Here is a 19,677-nt window from a genome sequence, read left to right as displayed (position 1 = left end):
GTCTACATGAGCCCCCTCGCGGCCATCGTACGCAAACACCACCTCAGCATCATCTCCTACGCCGACGACACCCAGCTGATCCTCTCCCTGACCAACAACCCCGCCGCCGCCAGAGCCAACCTACACGAAGGGATGAAAGAGGTAGCCGAATGGATGACGACCAGCCGCCTGAAACTGAACTCGGACAAGACGGAGGTCCTCATCCTGGGCTCCTCTCCCTCCGCCTGGGACGACTCCTGGTGGCCTCCCGCCCTGGGCACCGCACCCAAACCGACAGACCATGCACGTAACCTGGGCTTCATCCTGGACTCCTCCCTCTCCATGACCAGGCAAGTCAACAGCGTCTCCTCGGCGTGCTTCAACATCCTACGCATGCTACGGAAGATCTTCTGGTGGATCCCCACAGAGACCAGGAAGACCGTCACCCAGGCCCTCGTCACCAGCCGACTGGACTACGGCAACGCCCTCTACGCCGGGACCACCGCCAAGCTCCAGAAGAGACTCCAGCGGATCCAAAACGCCACAGCCAGACTCATCCTCGACATCCCACGATCCAGCCACATCTCCGGACATCTGAGAGACCTTCACTGGCTCCCCATCAACAAGAGAATCACCTTCCGCCTCCTCACCCACGCACACAAAGCCCTACACGACCAAGGCCCGAGCTACCTCAACAACCGAGTCAACTTCTACGCTCCCAAACGCCACCTCCGATCAGCCAACCACGCCCTCGCCGCCGTCCCCCGCATCCGCAGAGCAACTACAGGAGGAAGGTCCTTCTCCTACCTGGCCGCCAAGACCTGGAACTCCCTCCCGTCCGACCTGCGCCTGACCCAAGACCACCTCTCCTTCAGGAAGAAGCTGAAGACCTGGCTGTTCGAGCAGTAGCGGCACCCCCCCCCCCCCCAGCGCCTTGAGACCCTACGGGTATGTAGCGCGCTTTACAAGTGTCACTGATTGATTGATTGATAGTACTCATATGAGTTCATTCACATATAAAATCACCAAAGATGAACAAATCTTTACATATATTACAAAAAGGAAGGATTTGTCACAGTGATAAATAAAATACATAAACAATATACTACAATATAAAACAATATAAAGCAATATGCACCTATGTAAAATGAGGAAGAATACAAAAAGAGACAATATACTATGTCATTTTTAGCGTTAATTTGGACATTTGAATAGGCAGCAACAAGCATAGGTATAAATCCCTTGTCTTAAACTGTTTGCTGACTTCACCAAATTTAATCGCATATGTGGGCGTCGACGCGTTTCGATGGTGTAGTTTCAATAAAGACCACCTTCTTCAGGACAATATTTTTTGTCTTCCTCAATCGTTAAAATGACCATATCACATATAGGCCTTGTAATTTCATTGCTATTATTGGTATCACAGTCAGTATCGCAATAGGCCACTTCTTCTACAGGCCAATGTGCTGTATTTTAATTTCCAGAGTGCGAACCGTGATACCGTTCGTTCTATTTGGGTCACGAGCTCCGCACCTTTAGCGGATGTTTTATTTAACGCGTGGCTCTTTATTGTTAGATCACTCGCTCTTGGTATTTTATCCGGGGTTGATCAACTCGCATCCAGTCTCCACCGCGTCTAGCATCCGCGTTCAGTGGGTCGCGTCATCAGTCCGCGTCCTGAGCACTATATAGGACATCATTTGAAAGTGAAATATATATGAAGTTCACATTCTGAACTTTCTTCTAAGTGGTTTCCGATCGGATAGTTAAATAAAATGAGGCACACAAGTAATGAGATTTACGTAGGACCACCGAGTTTAGTCAAGTGGAAAAAGTAAATATGAATGCCGTGTTCCTGGTTACAAATTGTGCTTTTAAACCACTTGAAGGAATAACTTATTTTTTGACACTTTACCACCAAAGGACACAGTGGTGGATTACTTCTTGGCCTAAATGCACTATGTTAAGTAAACACAAGCAGGAAGTGTTAATTTAACCTAGGTAGATTAGAAATTATATATTAACACCCTTGCCTTCCTCCAAATTATTAAACACTGAACAGAAGGCCAAAACGTCAGTGACCGCATTACATCAATTAACAATGGAAAGAGGACTCTGACTTCCTGTAGGTTTTCAACAAGACGCATGCAAAATGCAATTCATCTAGGCTACAGACACCCACACCCAGCAGAAAAAAACATTTTTTTTATTCAATGCGCTTCGTGATTTTTGGCTTAAAACTGCAATAGAGATGGAAAAAGTGAATAAGTGTGAAACTAGGTCCCGCTCTATTTTAACTCATCAGCCTAATCTACCATAGCCAATTATTATACCCAAGTCAGGCTTAAGCCATATTTGGCTTAACTATCTCTATTCCACACACAACCACGTATGTACTTTTAGGTCGAAGCCTAGATGTCCGATTTGCTAAAAATATCTTGGGGACATTCAGTAAGCTTCCTTGTGGATGCACTCTGCCCAATGCTTACCATTGGCTTTGTTGTTTGTAGCTCTCATTTGTGTGCTTTCTATTTGCTGGCTTTATTTGTTTTTGCCTGTCCAGCCTGAGTTGGCACCTTCCCTTGCCAAATTACTATTTACTGCATTCTTCCATCTGTACTGAATTTCTGCAGACAGGCTTCTAAATCTTGTTCCTATCTTGTCACATATGATCTGCATTCAAAGACAATGGTCAAATTTCAGGCTCGGTCCTCCAAGGAGCCTGGTGTTTTACTTCTTATTCTCGGATTTCAAAGTGAGAGAATTTATGTGACATTCATGCTGGCTACTCTGGGTGTGCTGTACGATGTTTGTTTTCTAGCACAAAACAAAATGTAAATGTTTGTAAATGAACATGGGAAGATAATTCATAATGTTTCAGAATAAGGAATGCACAAAAGAAGCACATTTTTTGGTAATGCTAATGTGTGGTGGAAACAAACCCATACACTAGGTGATGACATTTCCACCATTATAGTTTGTGCGCTGTATACTTTTATCAGTAAAACAGTGCAAATGTAATGGTGATTTCAATTGAAGAGTGCTACCCCAACTCAACTGCACTCTGCACCATTCCCCACTATGCCACTCCACATTGCATCACTGCACTATACTCTGCACCACTACACTCTACGCCACTTCATTCGATGACTCTTTACACCACTCTACCTCACTCTACTATGCACCGCTGCATTCTGCACCACTCTACTCTATGTCAATGCACTCTATGCCACTACTCTGCAAGGTTCGTGTTGCATATTGTGCAGAGGTGTGGCTCACTAGTTAGAGGCGGCAGACCCGTAAGCAGAGAATCGGCCAGGGACCAGGGTTCAATTCCCGACGCGGCAGGGTCGTGGACCAGGGTCAAAACGGACTCGATAATTCTCGCCTCGGTACCTACTCTAACCAGGAACACACTCGGCAACTCTGGGCATTAAGCTTGCCTCATCTCTACAACGGCCCCCCACAGACGCCGGGGATGCCTGGTTTCACCTTGGAGATACCCAGAAAGGGACCATCTCACAGGGATAGCCAGGACGGGTTCCCCAGCGGTCTACAGCGCCGGGACGCCCCGTTGCTGGGGTAGCTGTGCGCTTTACAAGTCTACAACATTTACATTTACATAACACTTAACTGAACCTTAACTATGACATTTTGGTGAAGGCAAAAGTATATATAGATTTCATATGAAATGCCAGTTCCCTGCCTCCCTGGAATCTAACGGGGAAGGGGGGGTGGGGGGGGGCTTGACCATGATCAGTGTATTGCAGCTACAGAAAAGTGAGTTTTAGCAACAGCTGACCCCTGAGCACAGAGCACAAGAACTTAGGCTATATGCAGTTGACCACGGGCACATGGTATGGCCTTTTTTTTTTTTTTTTTTTTTTTGAAAACCTTTATTAACAGTTCTATCAAGAACAAGTACGGGTCTACAACCCCCCGGGGCCGGCCGCTAAGCAATCAGAGCAAAAAACAGGCAAGTGTAAACACAGGCAGCACTTCGGGGAGCAGAATCGTAATGCTACTACCGTGAGCAAAGTAGGTAGGGCACCAGGAGAAAAAGGTTTTCATTTTATAATGAAACAAGGCAGAAGGATCAGGTGCCAAACAATTTTCAAACAGCAATTACAGATATGCAGAGTAATAAACGTAGGCGATTTACAGCAATCCATTAGGTCAATGGCGCAAACACAAGAACATCAGGATGGGGAAAAATATCATAAGCAGTTGCGCCTGCAGTCCTACGCCAGAACTCCCGGAGAGCGCTCCGGAAATTGCGGTACACACGGAGCGGCAACGAGTCATAGCAGAGGAGGTGTATCACGCTGATCCCGGAAAAGAAAAACAAAAAGAATCAGAGAAGAAAAAGGAGGCCATGGAAAAAGAGATAAAAGACTAAAGAATCCCCTCCCCCAACCCCCCACCCTGCACCTCTGCAGATGAGTACGGCCCCCCCCCCCAGCAGTGTGCCTGTCGCCCTGGAACCAGACCCGAAATATAGGAGAATAGGGAAAAAGAAGTAGGAAAAGAACCCCACCAGACGGGGGGGGTAGAGAAAGTATTAAGAAACTGGAGGAGGGCCTTCAAAACATACCCCCGGCTTCTCCCTCCCGCACGGTAAGTTTCCCCCAAAGTGAACAATAAGCGGCACAAAATCTGTCTTCTCAAAGAAAAATGGGGAGCATTATGCACCTATTATGCTGTTAGCTATGCCAGGAGAGCACGCAACCCCTGAGCCCGCCCGTCCACTAGATGACCACCCCTGAAGGATCAGCCTCATCCCTGACCACTCTTTGGGAGTCTGCCCATGCCTACCCCTCGACCCAGCACCATATCCGATGTTCCAAGGTAGAGGATTGTCCAAAAACGTCCGAGAAGCGACGCACACAGGTGGGGTGGAAGTCCCTGAGCATCAACACAGTCCGCAGCGTGGAGAAACAGGCTTCCCAGTGCTGCACAAGGATATGCACTGCACTCCAGGTCCAGGAAGGCAGAAGCAGCCAAAGCAGACAATAGTTGCTGGAGTTGTCTCTGGGTCGCAGGAGGGCACGTACGGGACGAGGCTACCACATCCCACTCAGGTCTAGTGCCTCCGGGGCAGATCAGGTCCTCAGCTGGACGAACACACTGTAGCATACTGGCCGGAGTGTCCAGCTGTGCACTAACCTCAGGGGTGGCCGCTAAGGTGTCCTCCTGTGCGCAGTGTGGGTAGTCCCTGTGTACGTGCGGACAGGCGGGCCGCCACTGCCCCACCGCCGACGCCACACCGTCGAGCTTACTCCCCAAGACCACGACACCATGAATCAAGGAGGAGTGAAGAGCACCAAGGGCCTCGAGGAGGTCGCCGTACCCCAGCACAGCTCTCTGCGATCGCGCCGCCACACTCCCGAAAGTCGCAGTCTCACAATCCCGCTGCAGCCCAGCGGACAGGATGGTAGGCTTCATTGCAACAAGATGGCCGCCAAGTATGCCCGACCCTCACCGGGGCCGGGACCCTGGGACAAGCGTCTCGATGTCCACGTCGCTGGTGACCGGGTTCCGGGGGCAGGCGAAAAGTTATCCGTTGCGTGGTCGCGGGCAACAGTCGTCCCCACTACGGACCAGCTCCCGTAAAAATTCTGGGGCGGCCCGCAATGATCAGGGCAGGATACGGGCGGCGGCCGGGCAGCTCACCATCAAAGGCAGGGGCAGCCACCGGAGGGTCTGAGAATTGCACCCCCGGGCATGCACTCGGTCCGCTACGCATGACAGTAGAGACGACCACGACGAAATGTAGGCCGAGTTTGGCACCGCTCCGGTGGACCGACTCCACCCAGTCACAACAGGCCGCTGTTGTTGAACTGCCACCCGGCCACGGCGTCCACTCGAGGTCCCGGCTCCAGGGCCGCACAGGCCGCAAAGTTCAAATGCACATTTCTCCGGCGATACCGCAGCCAGAAACCTCGGAGTCACACAGTCGGGTGCCTCTCTCCTTCAGAAACACGACCGCGTAGCACAGGTTAAGGATCTCGTGCAGGATATCCGTGCGGGATGCAGAGGTTCACGGAGCCGGGAGTCTACGCTGCCGTCCCGGTCGCCATCTTGGCTCCTCCCATGGTATGGCCTTTGATCACGCTCTGCACCCAGCACTCAAAACCTTAGAGCCCCCACTATACACAGCAATCTGTGGGCACACGACAATGTATTAGACCTCGCCATGCGTGACCTTGCCATGCGCCCTTGTACCCAGGCCACTGAGCACTGCCATTGCCACGGAGGACAGAGATCTGACTTCAGTCACACCCTGTAGGATAGGATAGCCACTTGTAAAGCGCGAACGAATGCCGAAGCGTCTTGGCGCTGGAAAGTAGAGAGGAACAACCCTATCTTACCACTGGGTCACATCAAACAGCCGTGTTTTTAACAGTTTTCTGAAAACTTGATGACTGTGTATAAGTCTCAGAGGACCAGGAAGCTTATTCCAGAGAGTGACAGCATGAAAAGAAAAGGATCTGCCGCCCCATCTAGCTTTCCAAACACGGTGTAACTTAAGGAGGCCTTGAGAGGAAGACCTAAGTACCCGACCCGGGGAGTAGGGAATAAAGAGCTTTTGGACCCCCTTGGCTCCTCCACCAAACACTGCCTTGTGTACTAGGCACAATGCCTTAAACTCGTACCAAGTACGCGTACCAAGTTCCCTTGCTACAACCCACTACACACAGACTTGTATAATGCACAAATGGCACTGTGTACAGGGCATGGTCTCTGGACATACAATGTACCCACTACTCATGATAAAAGAAATAAATGCCAATTGCCAGAAGCAAGGCATAGCAGGCATATTTTCTGACTTCGGCAAGAAGCACACGGCAAGGCTTTACAACCATTCATATTGCCTCAGTCCTCACTTGTGTGGCCTGTGAACTGAAAACTTGGCTGCTTTGCCTTCAGGAACTCTCTATATGCAGTCCTCTTGCAATACCAACCTCTGCACACTGCCACTGACCATGCAAAATGGCATCCACCGTGGTGACCAGGTACATGATGTGACTTCTGGCCAATGCTTGAAACCAGTTTCCCCAGCCCCGGACTGAAACGCACAACCTTTGGCCATGTACAGGACACCTGGCATAGCCTTCAATCAAGTATTTCACCCAGCCTTAATGCAGTAAATCCCACTTTATGAATGGACTAGTCATACACTGAGGCCATAAGGCACAGAGTTTGGCCTCTTACCAAGCAATGAACCAGTTTTTTGCTGGTGTGGACCCAGAATGGCATGGGCTGCAGGGGGTCTTTCAATTGACTGCCTTGTGTTCTTCTGTGAAGGTTTTTTCATATTTCTAATCTAAAACAATGGGTTCCATTAGGACTATATTTCCTGATCTTCACAAGCAGGACTTATAACCACATGTGAACTGGACAGGTACGTTCTGTGAATGGTCTCCATAACAGCTGAATAAAACAAGAAAAAGTACCAAAATGCCTGCCCAATGTGGAGTCCTTTAATCAAGTCATTTTTTTATTTTTGCACAGACAATACCCCCTACAGAAATCAACTGAAATGGCACTTGTGAGAACCATGTATATCTTTGCAACTGCCCCAAACCTATTGGGGACAAATTTGGCAAAATCTAAGCGTGGGTACACAATATTGGAAAGTTGTGTGCAGACTGGCCAAGGAGAGGAAACATTATAAGCAATGCGAAAATTGGGATCAGATTAAGGAAAATTGAATAATGGTTGTAGAGGTTTAACAGTGGCTACAGCACAAAACCTATAAAGACATTACATTCAGGTATAATAATACCTTAAAATAATCTCTTTCACCCACCTTCATCACAAAGTTTTAACCTCCGGGTCCATCATGCACAGATTTCAACATGAAACATAATTCCATCCACACCACAGCACTTTACATAATGTACAATATGACACAACGTACACTATGCTGAATTAAATATATAATCAACGCACACTCATTCATATACGTCTTCAGGGCCGGATTTACAGCTTGGCAGACGGGTTACTCCACGACACATGTAATAAGACGAACATGTTTAAGATGGAGTACCCATGTACCAAACTCTTAATCGGCCCACTCCCTCATTTCACTCTTACTCCAGTGACGCTGTTCCCAATCGGCCACAACTCATACATAACCCACCAACTTTGCCATTCACTGTCTAACATCTAATTTCCACCTGTGAACAGGGCAAAGTGGAAGATCACAGCTAGCCACATATCTCCATGGCCCACAACATTCAACAAGCTGTGCAGGAGAGAGCAACTGTCAGAGGTCACTGCACCTTTCCTGCATTTGCAAAAATGGCACAGGGCCAGCTGTGAGCTGTCCAGATCCTCAATGGCATGCACCGTGACACAAGCATCAGAGGACCGGGAGAGCTGCTGGCTTCATTGGAAGCATTTGATAACAGGATGCAGGAACACCTAATTATATTTGAGGGGGGTCCTCCCTAGCTCTCCGGATAGTCGAAAGGGGCAAATATCCCCACACTGTTCACACCTGTACAGAGTAAGGAGCTGTAACCAAATCCCTGCCCACATTTTTGACAATGTGGGTTAGGGAGTACAACAAATAAAATCATTCCAAGCCATTGGACAATGTGTAGGGAGGAACAATTACCCCTCACAATTCTGTGATGTGGGAGAGTAGCACTGCGCTCAAACCCCTTGAAAAGGGTAGTCCAGAGCGTGGTAGGGCCCAAATGCATAAAACTACTGAAAATTGTCAGTTATGATTATCAACGCACACATCAAATGCCATAAATAGAGACATCCCCCAAGCTGAAAATATCAATTTGTCCGCAGCACAGAAACACAAAACAATAGAAAGGGGGCAGGGTAGGAATACCCTGACTCCAGGTCCAACAGGGACATACCAGAGGCAAAAAGCATTTTTTTTTTTAAACTGCCACGAAATTCAAGGCGGATCCGCAAATCTCGTGCTTGTTTTTACTTCAGCCCCCGGGTGGGCCAGCTCCAGGAGGCAAATCTTTGAAAGTATATTGGTGAAAGAGGGGGGGGGGGGGGGGGGGGTCTCAAGGCATCCCAGTGTTTGTGCATGTTTCTCATTACCGCCCCAGACAGTCCCTTATAGTAAGTTACTAATCATACTCTGTTTAACTTGTACCGGTGGTGTGGTTTGTCTCTCCAGGTATCTTGTTTCTTCATTTTGGCAATCTTTAGCTCCGCTATTCTAATATTCCTTTAATCAAAACATCTAGCAGAAAAGCGTGCCTCTATATTTTCAAAACATGTTTCAAAGTTCAAATCATTGCTGCAGTTTCTTCTTGCCCCTACTAAATCACCAAATGGAACGGCCCTGATCTGATGTCTGGGAAGTGCACTTGAGACATATAATTTGGAGTTTCATGATGATGGTTTCCGGTATAGTCTACTCTGTATCTGGTTATCCTGTAGACACAATCCCACAGCAATAAACACAATGTTATCATGCTATACTGGTATGTAAACTTTATGTCCATATCTGAGTTCAAGTACTCACAAAATTGTTTTATCTTCTCCATTGTGCCAGACCAGATCATACTGCAATCCATCTATGAAGCGGTCCCAATATATAATAGTCACACCATTTCATACCTCTCTGGCCCCAGAACTACTCATCCTCCAGCCACCCCATGAAAAGGTAGGATGGAGAAAATCTGAAGCCCTTGGCCACACCTTTTATTTGTCGGTACCAGTCCACCCCGAACTTGACATCTAATGTGGCCAAAATCATACCCTGTTCCCACACTACATCTTCCAGAAGGCTGACAATATGTTTAGTATCTTTGATGAACGATGGGAGATTGCACACCAATGACTGAAGAAATAGGTCAAAATATTGTGATTGTTTTTCCGTGGGTCCCTCAATGCTGGATACAATGGGTCTCCCTGGTGGAAAAGGGAATGTTTTTATGTATCTTGGGAAGAGTATAAAGGCATGGAAATCTTGGTCGGACAATTTTTAAATACATATATTCATCAATTTCTCATAAAAGGTTGGATTATTCAATTGTATCATGATCTCTTGTTCATAATAATTTGTGTTCACGATCACGTCTTTTTCTCTGATCATGATCTTGTTGTCCTCTTTCAACTGACCGAGTGCTCACAGGAAAAGGGACGCTATACATTTGATTTGCGGGACGGAGTTAGAACCAGGAGTAAGGTAGGCGGTTCTTCTTTGATCAAATTGACCTGTTGGTTACCGTGACAAAACAAGAGCTATACTCACACTGTGTAAGTTTTGAACCACAGGATTGATGTGACACAGGATTCATGAGAAGACAGGTATGCCATGACACGAGTGGAATGGGTCAATTGTAGATTTGCATGTGATCTTGACACTATACAATAATTTCCCAGCACACTTTACTTAATGACAATGCTGCACTATAGAATATCAGAATCATTCCACATCCTACATGATTCACAACTTAGTATTGGTATCCTGTGTTTGGGGATACATTTAAAATGGGCGTTTTGCACACTTGACATGAATTGAGATTCTTCGATTTCATCAGTATGGGTTTCCACACATTCACACTATTAGAAGCTTGTTAATGTAGCACCAGAGCACAGGTGCATTCTGGCTGCATGTTGTCTGCACAATGCAACTAGTATTGTGGTGTTTATTGAATTTTTTTACCCTGAAGAAGCCGTGTGGTATTCCCTATACGACGAAACATGTTGGCTGGCTAAAAGAAGAAAGAAAATGAAGGAAACAAATAATCATTGTGTTTTAATTATCAGCATAATTTGTGATAATTTTAAGTGTGTGCTCAGGAGTTTGGTGTTTAGAATTATAGGGATCGGTTTGGTACCATTTGGAGGGTGTAGGGTGAATCTCTCTTCCTTTAGAGCACTGCAACATATACAAAGGCCTATTACTTCAGCACAATATAGGGGAGCGCCACCTTTCACCCTATATGCATTCACTCCACATTATAAACACATCATTCATAATATCACTGCAACATCTGCAAAAAAATTATTGATTAGAAAACTGTGCATGGCAGGGCATGAGGTATAGTTACCTTAAGTCACGTGTTATATTTTCTTGAGATGAGTACAACTATAACTAATGCATTTCTATGCTTTTAGGTTTTTAAAATCAGAACCCAACTATAACTCCTCTACATAAAATAATTCAGAAGACTAAAATGTCTATAATAGTATTGCTCACAAAACGTCACTGTTTGAGAAAGCTCCAACACCAAGGCACTTCAGGGAACTACGGTCGATTTCTACTTTTCATGAGCTTCGGCACGATACAAACAGAAAACGTATTCATTGCAAAAAAAATAATATCTGCATTTGAGAGAATAGGCCAATCGATTTGCGATAGAGCAATCACATTCTTGAGGAGCAAAAGTAATCGTTAACATTTCCCATTCACTCACATTCCTCACCTGGAAAAATATGTTTTGGTTAGACTGGGCAGTCTTAATAATAATGCAGTGGTTTAAGTGAAGGATGACCTTGAATATCCAAAAGACTTTAAAAAAATCCTTAATATTAAATCACACAAACCTTTTTCTTAATGCGGAGCGTAATCCCTTTGCTAATAGGCTTACCCGGCTTAGCGGAGTGCAGGCATAGCAGCAGCGCCCCACAAAAGGCCTCTTTCTGCTCATAAGAGTTTCCCTCCATTTCAAAGTTGCCGATCTGAAGACGGTAGGGCTGGAGTTTCGATCTCCCTAAAAACAAACCCAAGCATTATTTACATACATTGTGATAACATGTTTTATCCAACTGAGAATAGGGTTGACAAAGTACTCATATATGTACATGTATGTTGGTATTTGCATAGTAGCAACCGACCTTGGAAGCTGCATGGAGGACACACAGCAACGTGGGCCCGGTAGACAATTCAATATAGGGCACATTAATTGGGTTTTTTATGTTTCTATTACTCACTGCTTAGTTATTTAAAAATATTTACAATTTAAGGCATATGGAAAATAAGATGATTTGTCCAGAATCGCATACATTTTAGTTAGGTGCTAAAGTTGACATTAGAGCCCGGCTATCGAGATTCCACGGTCAGCAATTCAGCCGTAAGACCACATCACCTTCCACGTATCCATAGATGTGAAAAAGCAGTGTGGGAAAATAAAAGTACAGCTGTGCTTCTGTGAACTGGCCCCTCCCTTACAGGACTGTGCACAGTGATCAGTGTAGAATGCAAATTCAAACAGTCAGGATAGAACCGTGAAGCACTAGCACGTCACGAATATCTGAACGCAGGTGTTCAAACATAATATACAACTGCACAGAGAAAAATGTACTTGCATTATCTCCCCCTGCTTTTTATTATGACATAAGGAGATACACTTACTCCATGACCCATCTAAGATATGGGGGTTCATTTGGAAATTCAGGGACAGTGAACTCCATGTAGTGTGCACACTAAGATCGCAATAAATCTAAAGCATGGGAGCCTGCAAAGCCTGTATTAATTTCAGTCCCTAGTTTCCTTATTACAGGTGATTTGTGACGTCACTAGTTGCAGCAATAATTAAATGGCGTACATGGTCAACTTTAGTAAGTTATTACAGCTGAGTTGTGACACCATGAAGCCTCCAGTCAGAGCGAGCAGCCAAAGTGAAAGGCCAGTCACGGACCATAGCTACAGTTGTAGTGTAAAAAAAAGTGTTTTTCCTTATTTCTTGATTGGAAAAAAATGATTAAGAGAAAGGTGATAGTTATGTCAGCTTTTTTTGCACTGTAAAGGTCATTACAGGAAAAACAGATTCTCCCTGTCCTTTGGTATACATTTGGAACCTTAAAACTTTGTAAAATCTGAAACACATTAAAATGATTCTAATATCTTTTTTAAACAAATTACTAACTGCTTTTTGATGCGTTTAGTTTCACATTAGAGTCCACTTTCATTCTTCAGGTCTGCAACCATACTACCACTTTTATTAAACAGCAAGATTTTAAGTAGTTTGCAGGAAGGGTGATAGTATGACCACTTAGAAGAAATCAAATATAATCTGCAGCGCATTGTAAAGATGTTGCAAGTCACCTCGGAGTTCCATTACCTTTGGCTCCATTTCTATACATGGTAACAGAACTCCTTGGTGAAGTGCAATAGCCTTATAATGCATGGGAGCCTGCAATCTATGAATAAGTGCCCATTTTTAATTTCCTCTTTATTGGTGATTTAATTGCCGACTTGGGACGTCTCTAGCTGCATATAATAAATAAATCGCATAGCTGGGCAACTGCAAGAGGTTATTACATTTGAGTAGTGATGTCACAATGCCTGCTGCCATAGCCAGCAGCCAAAGTGTAAGTCAGGACCCAGAGCATTAGAAAAGCTTCGGTTTAAACAATGAAAAAGAAATCTAGCTTTTCCTTCTTCCGATCTGTTTCTCCTCTAAATGAACAGTGATCAGCAGAAAGGGGATCTTTGTGGCTGCATGTTTATTTTTGGCACACTTGGGTAATTATAGAATGACAGAATCCCTCTGTATGTTTTTACAGATTCTGGCCTCCACCTTTTTTATTTAAAAAAATCTGACTTACATTAAATAGATTCATGTATTTATTTTTTTTGCAACAAACATCCAACTGCTTTTTTGTTTAATTTGTACTACTATTTTCATTCTTCATGTGTGCAAACACCCTATCCATTTTATATGAAAGAGCGATTCACCAAGGATTTAAGCTGTTTGAGGTAACAGTGATAGGTGACCATGTATTATAAGGAATACAGTAATCCCTTTTGTACATTATAATAATATTTTAAGTCACCTCGGAGTTGCATGACCTTATAAGGGAACCCTGCCTTAAGCCTCGTTCCTCTCTATATAGTCCCAGAACTCCTCTGTAAATTGCAATATCAGTATAATTTACAGCAGTGGGTTATTTATCCCATTTATATGTACATTATAAATGGGATAAAGAACCCACTGCTGTGAATTAAACAGTATGCCTTACAATTACCACAGGTTCACAACACATTAAGGGCTGTTCTTAGTGTTCAGAATATAGAAGTGGGAATAAGACTCACATTGATCGGGGTTACTATACACAAAGAGCGTCTTTTGTTCTCTAGCTTTTCGCCAACTTAACATGACTGAACTCATTAAACTCCCTTCCACTTTCCTTCCCAACATTTACGACATCATTGATCAGTCAGCAGCAGCAGAACCAATGAGAGCGGCACACAAGCTGGAGGCAGTCCTGGGGCTGAACACTGGTTAGAGAGGATCCAGGGGAAGGAAAACTGACTTCAAACAAAACCTATGGTCAGCTATTAGCTAACTGGAGACATGTCAGGAGCACTAAAGACTGGACAAAGACAGTCCAGAAATCGCTACTCTAGAGTCAGTGGAGTGCAGGGCTAAAACCAGCAATAGGAGTTTAATTAACCCACCGACTGCATACTCATGGAGTAAAGAGAACAACCCCCTAGAGTCAGGACAGAGAAGCTCTAAACACTTTAAAGACCACCTAGTGATGACCCCAGATGAGCATACACGGGTTAGAGACAAGCCTAAAAGAAAAAGATAGCACAGCAAGAGACAATTAAGGAAAAATACAATCAGAAGAAGGCTAATAACTAGAGACAATGCAGAGGAAGGCTACAAATTAGAAACATTATTGGAGAGGCTAACTTAGTGGCTAAAGACACCATGAGGAGAGTTAAAGAATGACTCAAGATATTCCAGAATGTTTAAAGACTGCCTAGAGACAGCCCAAACAGGGCTGCAACAGTAGAGAGGAGGTTAAAGAATGGCTAGACAGTCCACAGAATGGCTACACACCGTTGAGAAGCTGTTCATAAGAACTAAAGTCTTCATGAAACCGAAAGGCAAATTTTGCAATGGTTGGAAGCAGGTGTAAGAAGAGAGACTGACTAGAACTAGTACATGATGGCAAAAGTGTGGAAGAAACAGACAGGGGAGATGAGTAAAGTCCATCAAAGAACAGTGTGAGTAAGATTAGAGATAATGTGAAAGAAGAGAGGAGGTGCACCAGGTGCAAACAGGAAAAGTGCACCAGGTGCAAACAGGAAAAGTGCACCTATCATGAACAATGCGCTGCCCTCTGGGTACCCGTGACCTTGCACTTCTCTGGTGGCAACGCATTCAAGAGAAATACAGAGCAGCTGTTTAAAAGCTGCTCCTTGTTTCTCAGTGCAGGCGGCAACCAACCAACACAAAGAGGGAATGAGATCCCCTTGCAGGCGGGTGCAGTCAGTGTCTGCATCCGCCTGCAATGGGATGTCCACTGGACCTCCTTCCCCCTCCGGAGAACTGCCATCAGGGGGCGCACTGACAGTGCGCCACCTTTTAGCCTCCTGAGAGCTTCTTTGTGTCAGTGCCCACGTTTATACTGCACCCACATTTTTAATACGGCGTGGGCGTAGAGGCAAAGGGCTTCCCCCATTTGCTTGGGGCCACACCCCCATGCAAATTAAGGAATGCACTCTTGAGAAAGCGCTGGCACTATATGTGCGCCAGCGCTTTCAGTATTACAGAAGGGGTGCACAAGTGGCTGCAGACCCTTCTGTATTACCAACATGCCCCCGGGAGGGGGGAGGGAGAGGCAGGCGCAAACACTCATTGTGCCCCACGTTCTGTTTTATGACTCCTGGAGGTAGCTAACACATTAATTACCTCCAAAAAAATCCTTTGCACAGGCTATCTACCAGCACACAACATCACTCAAAGCACCACAAATTACATTTAACAAGATGATCAGTCACATCCAAACTACATGACAAACAGCATAAATGCTACCACATATGCGGCATATAGATGTATCTACTGTAGAATGTATTTGCATTTTCCCATTCATTATGTATGTCCACGTTTACAACCATCCTGTGTAAACAAGGTATTCATATCTAAAGCAAATGGCGCCAAACTGCTTGGTGGCCTTTAGAACATTTTCATTGTGCGCTGGATGCCCTGAGGCTGCAACAAAGTCCAGAGCGACCTTTGGCACCAATTTGTGGTAGGAGAAAGAGCCGGAGCAGGAGACATGTTTAAAGATTTATTGCAAAGGAACTCCCTCACGACAGGCAGTGACCAGCCGGCTCGGATCCCAAGATGAACTGACAAAGTCCACTGGAATCCTCGCCCACCGCTCCATCTGCGAGCACAGGCTTAGTTTGAACATAAACAATGTAATACAGAGCAGGTGCAGCTCGAGCAAAGAACACAACACACGAGCTGCACTAAACACATTGCAATAAACATCAACCCCCCCACCCCCCCAAAAAACCAAAAAGATAAAGAGACAGCAGGTCAAAACTATTCAAAACAATAAAAATCCTTCAAAATTCATGAACAAGTAAGTATGCAAGGTCTGACAAAGGAAGAGAGAAAATAAAGGATTAATCATTAACACATTACATAATCTTTGAATTTACTAGGTCTTCTGATCACACGCAACCTTGTACATTCTGCATCGGAAGGAGTATGAGAATCGTTGCGGACACGGTTTCCACCCTCAATATCTACTTTGTGACTTGGTCTAACTTTCCTGGTGTCCTTACCAGGCTTTAGCTATGTGTCCAATCTGAAACAGACCTAGAACCCTTCCTACAGTTAATAATACTGGCTTGCTGTGGTGAAAGTTTAATTCCACCAGCCTCTGTTTTCTAAAAGGACTGATCCCTTACCAACTCTGGCAATTCTTGTAGGGAAAAAAAAATAGACTACCCTTTCTTGACCATTGCTGTGTTTTGTAAATCAAAATGTGATCTCCAACCACAAGCCAGGCTCACATCTACTGCCTTTATCAAAAATGGGTTTCATCCTGGACTATTTTTCAAAAGCCCTAAAGTGGCACTTTTTTTTTTTTTTATTTATTTATTTTGGAATGAACAATCATGGTGGCGTACGCAGCTGGTCGCCTACAACCCTGGGGGCCGGCTACTTTGTATCTGATGATCATTGCATATCTCAGCTTTTCCCCCATCCCGGAGGCCGGGTATCGCTGTCTTATACATACCGTAATTCAATAACTCTATACATGAATGCCGCCCACCATAAGTGGCACTTTTCTTGGTTCCATTGGGGGCGCGGTCCTCAGCCACATGGGAAACAAGGCTGGATGATCCTTGCACCCTCTCAACAACAAGAACGGAGTGACAATAGTGGTACAATGAAGTGTAGTGTTGTACTCCCATACTTTTTGCTTGAGGAACTGTTTGTCCTCCATTCTAGCTCCAAATGCTGTCTGTAGCCCTTCCTTTATCACTTTGTTTCCTCTTTCTACTAGGCCACTAGATGATGACAAGTACAAAGCAACCTTTAAATGCTTGTTTGCTCAAAAACTTGTACATCTGATCAGACAAAATGTGAGCCATTATCGGTAAGAAAAGACCTGGGCGACCTCTCGATGGCAAACATCTGCTCCAGAAATCTGATTGCCAAATCTGAGAAGGGAGAATTGACAAAAGAAAAGTACAACCACTTGGAAAAGTCGTCACCTAAAAGGATGACATACCACATGTCTCTAGGAAGTGAGACCAAGGGTCCTGAAAAATTGAGGCCCAAATTGTCAAAAGCTGCTTCGGGTAAGGAACGAGGTGTAGTGGTGTTCTGTTCAATTTCGCATGTTTATCAGAAAGTAGGCCCTCAGGGCATTTGTCAACCCCTTGTTTCACCAGACTATCTAGAGAAGGCCTCCAATAATGTTGCTTGATGCACATACAAGTCTTGGTGGTACCAAAATGCCATTGATGCGCTTTAGAAATGATGAACTTGCATAATCTGAAAGGAGGTACATGCAAATCCCCTCTTAAAACCAATCCATTGACCAATGGACGCTCCCCTACCACCTGAGCGAAGGCCATTAAATCACCCTGCAAGCATCTGATTTCTGGCCAACCATGGATTATATATGCACTGACCAATTTCAGAATTATCCTCTTCCTGGAAAGCATTCCACCAATCCACTCTCCCAAATGTGGAATCACCATTTTGACTGGACTGGACAGCATCAATGTAACCAACAGACACATCATCATCCATGTCAAGCTCATCTACTTCTGGCAGAGGCATGCTAGATAGACAATCTGTCTGAAAATGCTTGTCTCCTGCTGCAAGGCTAAAGTTAAACGTGTATTCGTACAGCTTTGAAATCAATCTGGTCAGTCTTTCAGACACATTATTAGAAATCCCCCCCCCCCCTGTGAAAATATAGAGTATGAAATTGTGATCTGTGTGCGAATCAAAACGTCGTCTCCAGACATACATTTCAAACTTTTATACTGCCCAAATGCAAGCTAGGGCCTCACGTTTAATTGTGCTATATTGTTCAAATTTCCTGAGAGACCTGGAAGCAAATGCAACAGTTTGCTCTCTGTCCCCTACCCTCTGGCTCAGACCCGCCCCCAAAACCATGGAGGCTGGCGTCTACAGTGATTAGAGAAGTTCAATCATTCCTGAAAACAGACAGAGCCGGTGCCTTCACAATCAAATCGTTTACCTTGTCAAAAGCAGTCTGCACTTCCTACGGCCAAATGAAATTCTGTCCCTTTCACAACAGAGGTCTGAGTGACACTGCCGCTACTGCATTCCCTGAAACTAATCGACAGTAATAGTCTGCAAGACCTAACAAGCATTTGCAATGCAATAGGTCTCGCATTAGGAAAGCTTGAGCTATTGGTATTGTAAATGCCAAATTATGTGTTTTGAAAAAAGCTAAATTATTAGCTTTGTCATTTACAATTCCAATAGTTTTAACTTTCGCAAAATCTACTGATGCGTTTTAGAAATGCTTTGATCCTGTAACGTTTGCGTTTTTGTTAAAATTTAGAAAAGGCACCTACGGACATCGTACGAACTGGGGGCAGTGTGTAAGAGGGAAGTGTGTGAGGGGGAATTGTATGAGGGCACAGTGTGAGTGTGTAAGGGTGCGGGCTGTGTGTGTGGGGTGTAAGGGTGCAGTGTGTGTGACCTAAAGTACTGTGAGTGGGTAATGTGTGAGAGCAGTTTATGTGGGGGCAGTATGTCAAGGGGTCAGTGTGTGAGAAGGGGTCAGTGTGTGTGGTTTGTGTGAGAGGGGGGCAGTGTGTGTAGTCTGTGTGAGGGGCAGTGTGTGTGGTTTGTATGAGGGGGCAGTGTGTGTGGTTTGTGTGAGGGGCAGTGTGTGTGGTCTGTGTGAGGGGGCAGTGTGTGTAGTCTGTGTGAGGGGGCAGTGTGTGTGGTGTGTGTGAGAGGGGGCAGTGTGTGTGGTCTGTGTGAGAGGGGGCAGTGTGTGTGGTCTGTGTGAGAGGGGGCAGTGTGTGTGGTCTGTGTGAGAGGGGGCAGTGTGTGTGGTCTGTGTGAGGGGGCATTTTGTGTGGTCTGTGTGAGAGGGGGACAGTGTTGGTTAGTGACTTCTCAGTAAACTATTTCTATTTTCTCTAAAGGCTGTATTAGTATTGAAAAAAAATACACAATCTGACACTGGCTCACGTAAATGACTGCAGTGCCTTGGAAGTAAACTGTATTCTTATTTATTTGAGGGTGAGGGAGTGCAGAGTGTGAGGGGGCTAATGTGTGTAGGGCAGTGTGTGAGTTGGCATTTTGGGGGGTCTAATGTGCGTAGGGCAGTGTGTGAGGTGGCATTTTGTGTGGTCTAATGTGTGTAGGGCATTGTGTGAGGCAAAACAGAATAAAAGGATAAAAGTGCTGTTTGTAGAGAGAGTGATTTTTGTTTGTTTTGCATGAGAATGTA

At 45.1% G+C, this 19,677-nt stretch overlaps 1 protein-coding gene across 3 annotated transcripts in view; it reads right to left on the bottom strand.

The window, feature by feature from the left end:
- Positions 1–19,677, bottom strand: part of GPAM (glycerol-3-phosphate acyltransferase, mitochondrial) — a 225,049-nt gene that overhangs the window by 151,475 nt on the left and 53,897 nt on the right. For all 3 annotated transcript variants that reach the window (XM_085603412.1, XM_085603411.1, XM_085603415.1), the window contains exon 3: positions 11,562–11,684. In XM_085603412.1, coding sequence (XP_085459538.1) covers positions 11,562–11,684 — 123 coding nt within the window. The remainder of the gene's footprint in view (positions 1–11,561; positions 11,685–19,677) is intronic.

The sequence above is a fragment of the Triturus cristatus genome, chromosome 1_2 (genome assembly GCF_964204655.1).
Source record: "Triturus cristatus chromosome 1_2, aTriCri1.1, whole genome shotgun sequence".
Taxonomy (NCBI): Eukaryota; Metazoa; Chordata; class Amphibia; order Caudata; family Salamandridae; genus Triturus; species Triturus cristatus.
The sequence above is the reverse complement of the archived record's forward strand: the minus strand, read 5'-3'. Positions and strand labels throughout refer to the sequence as shown.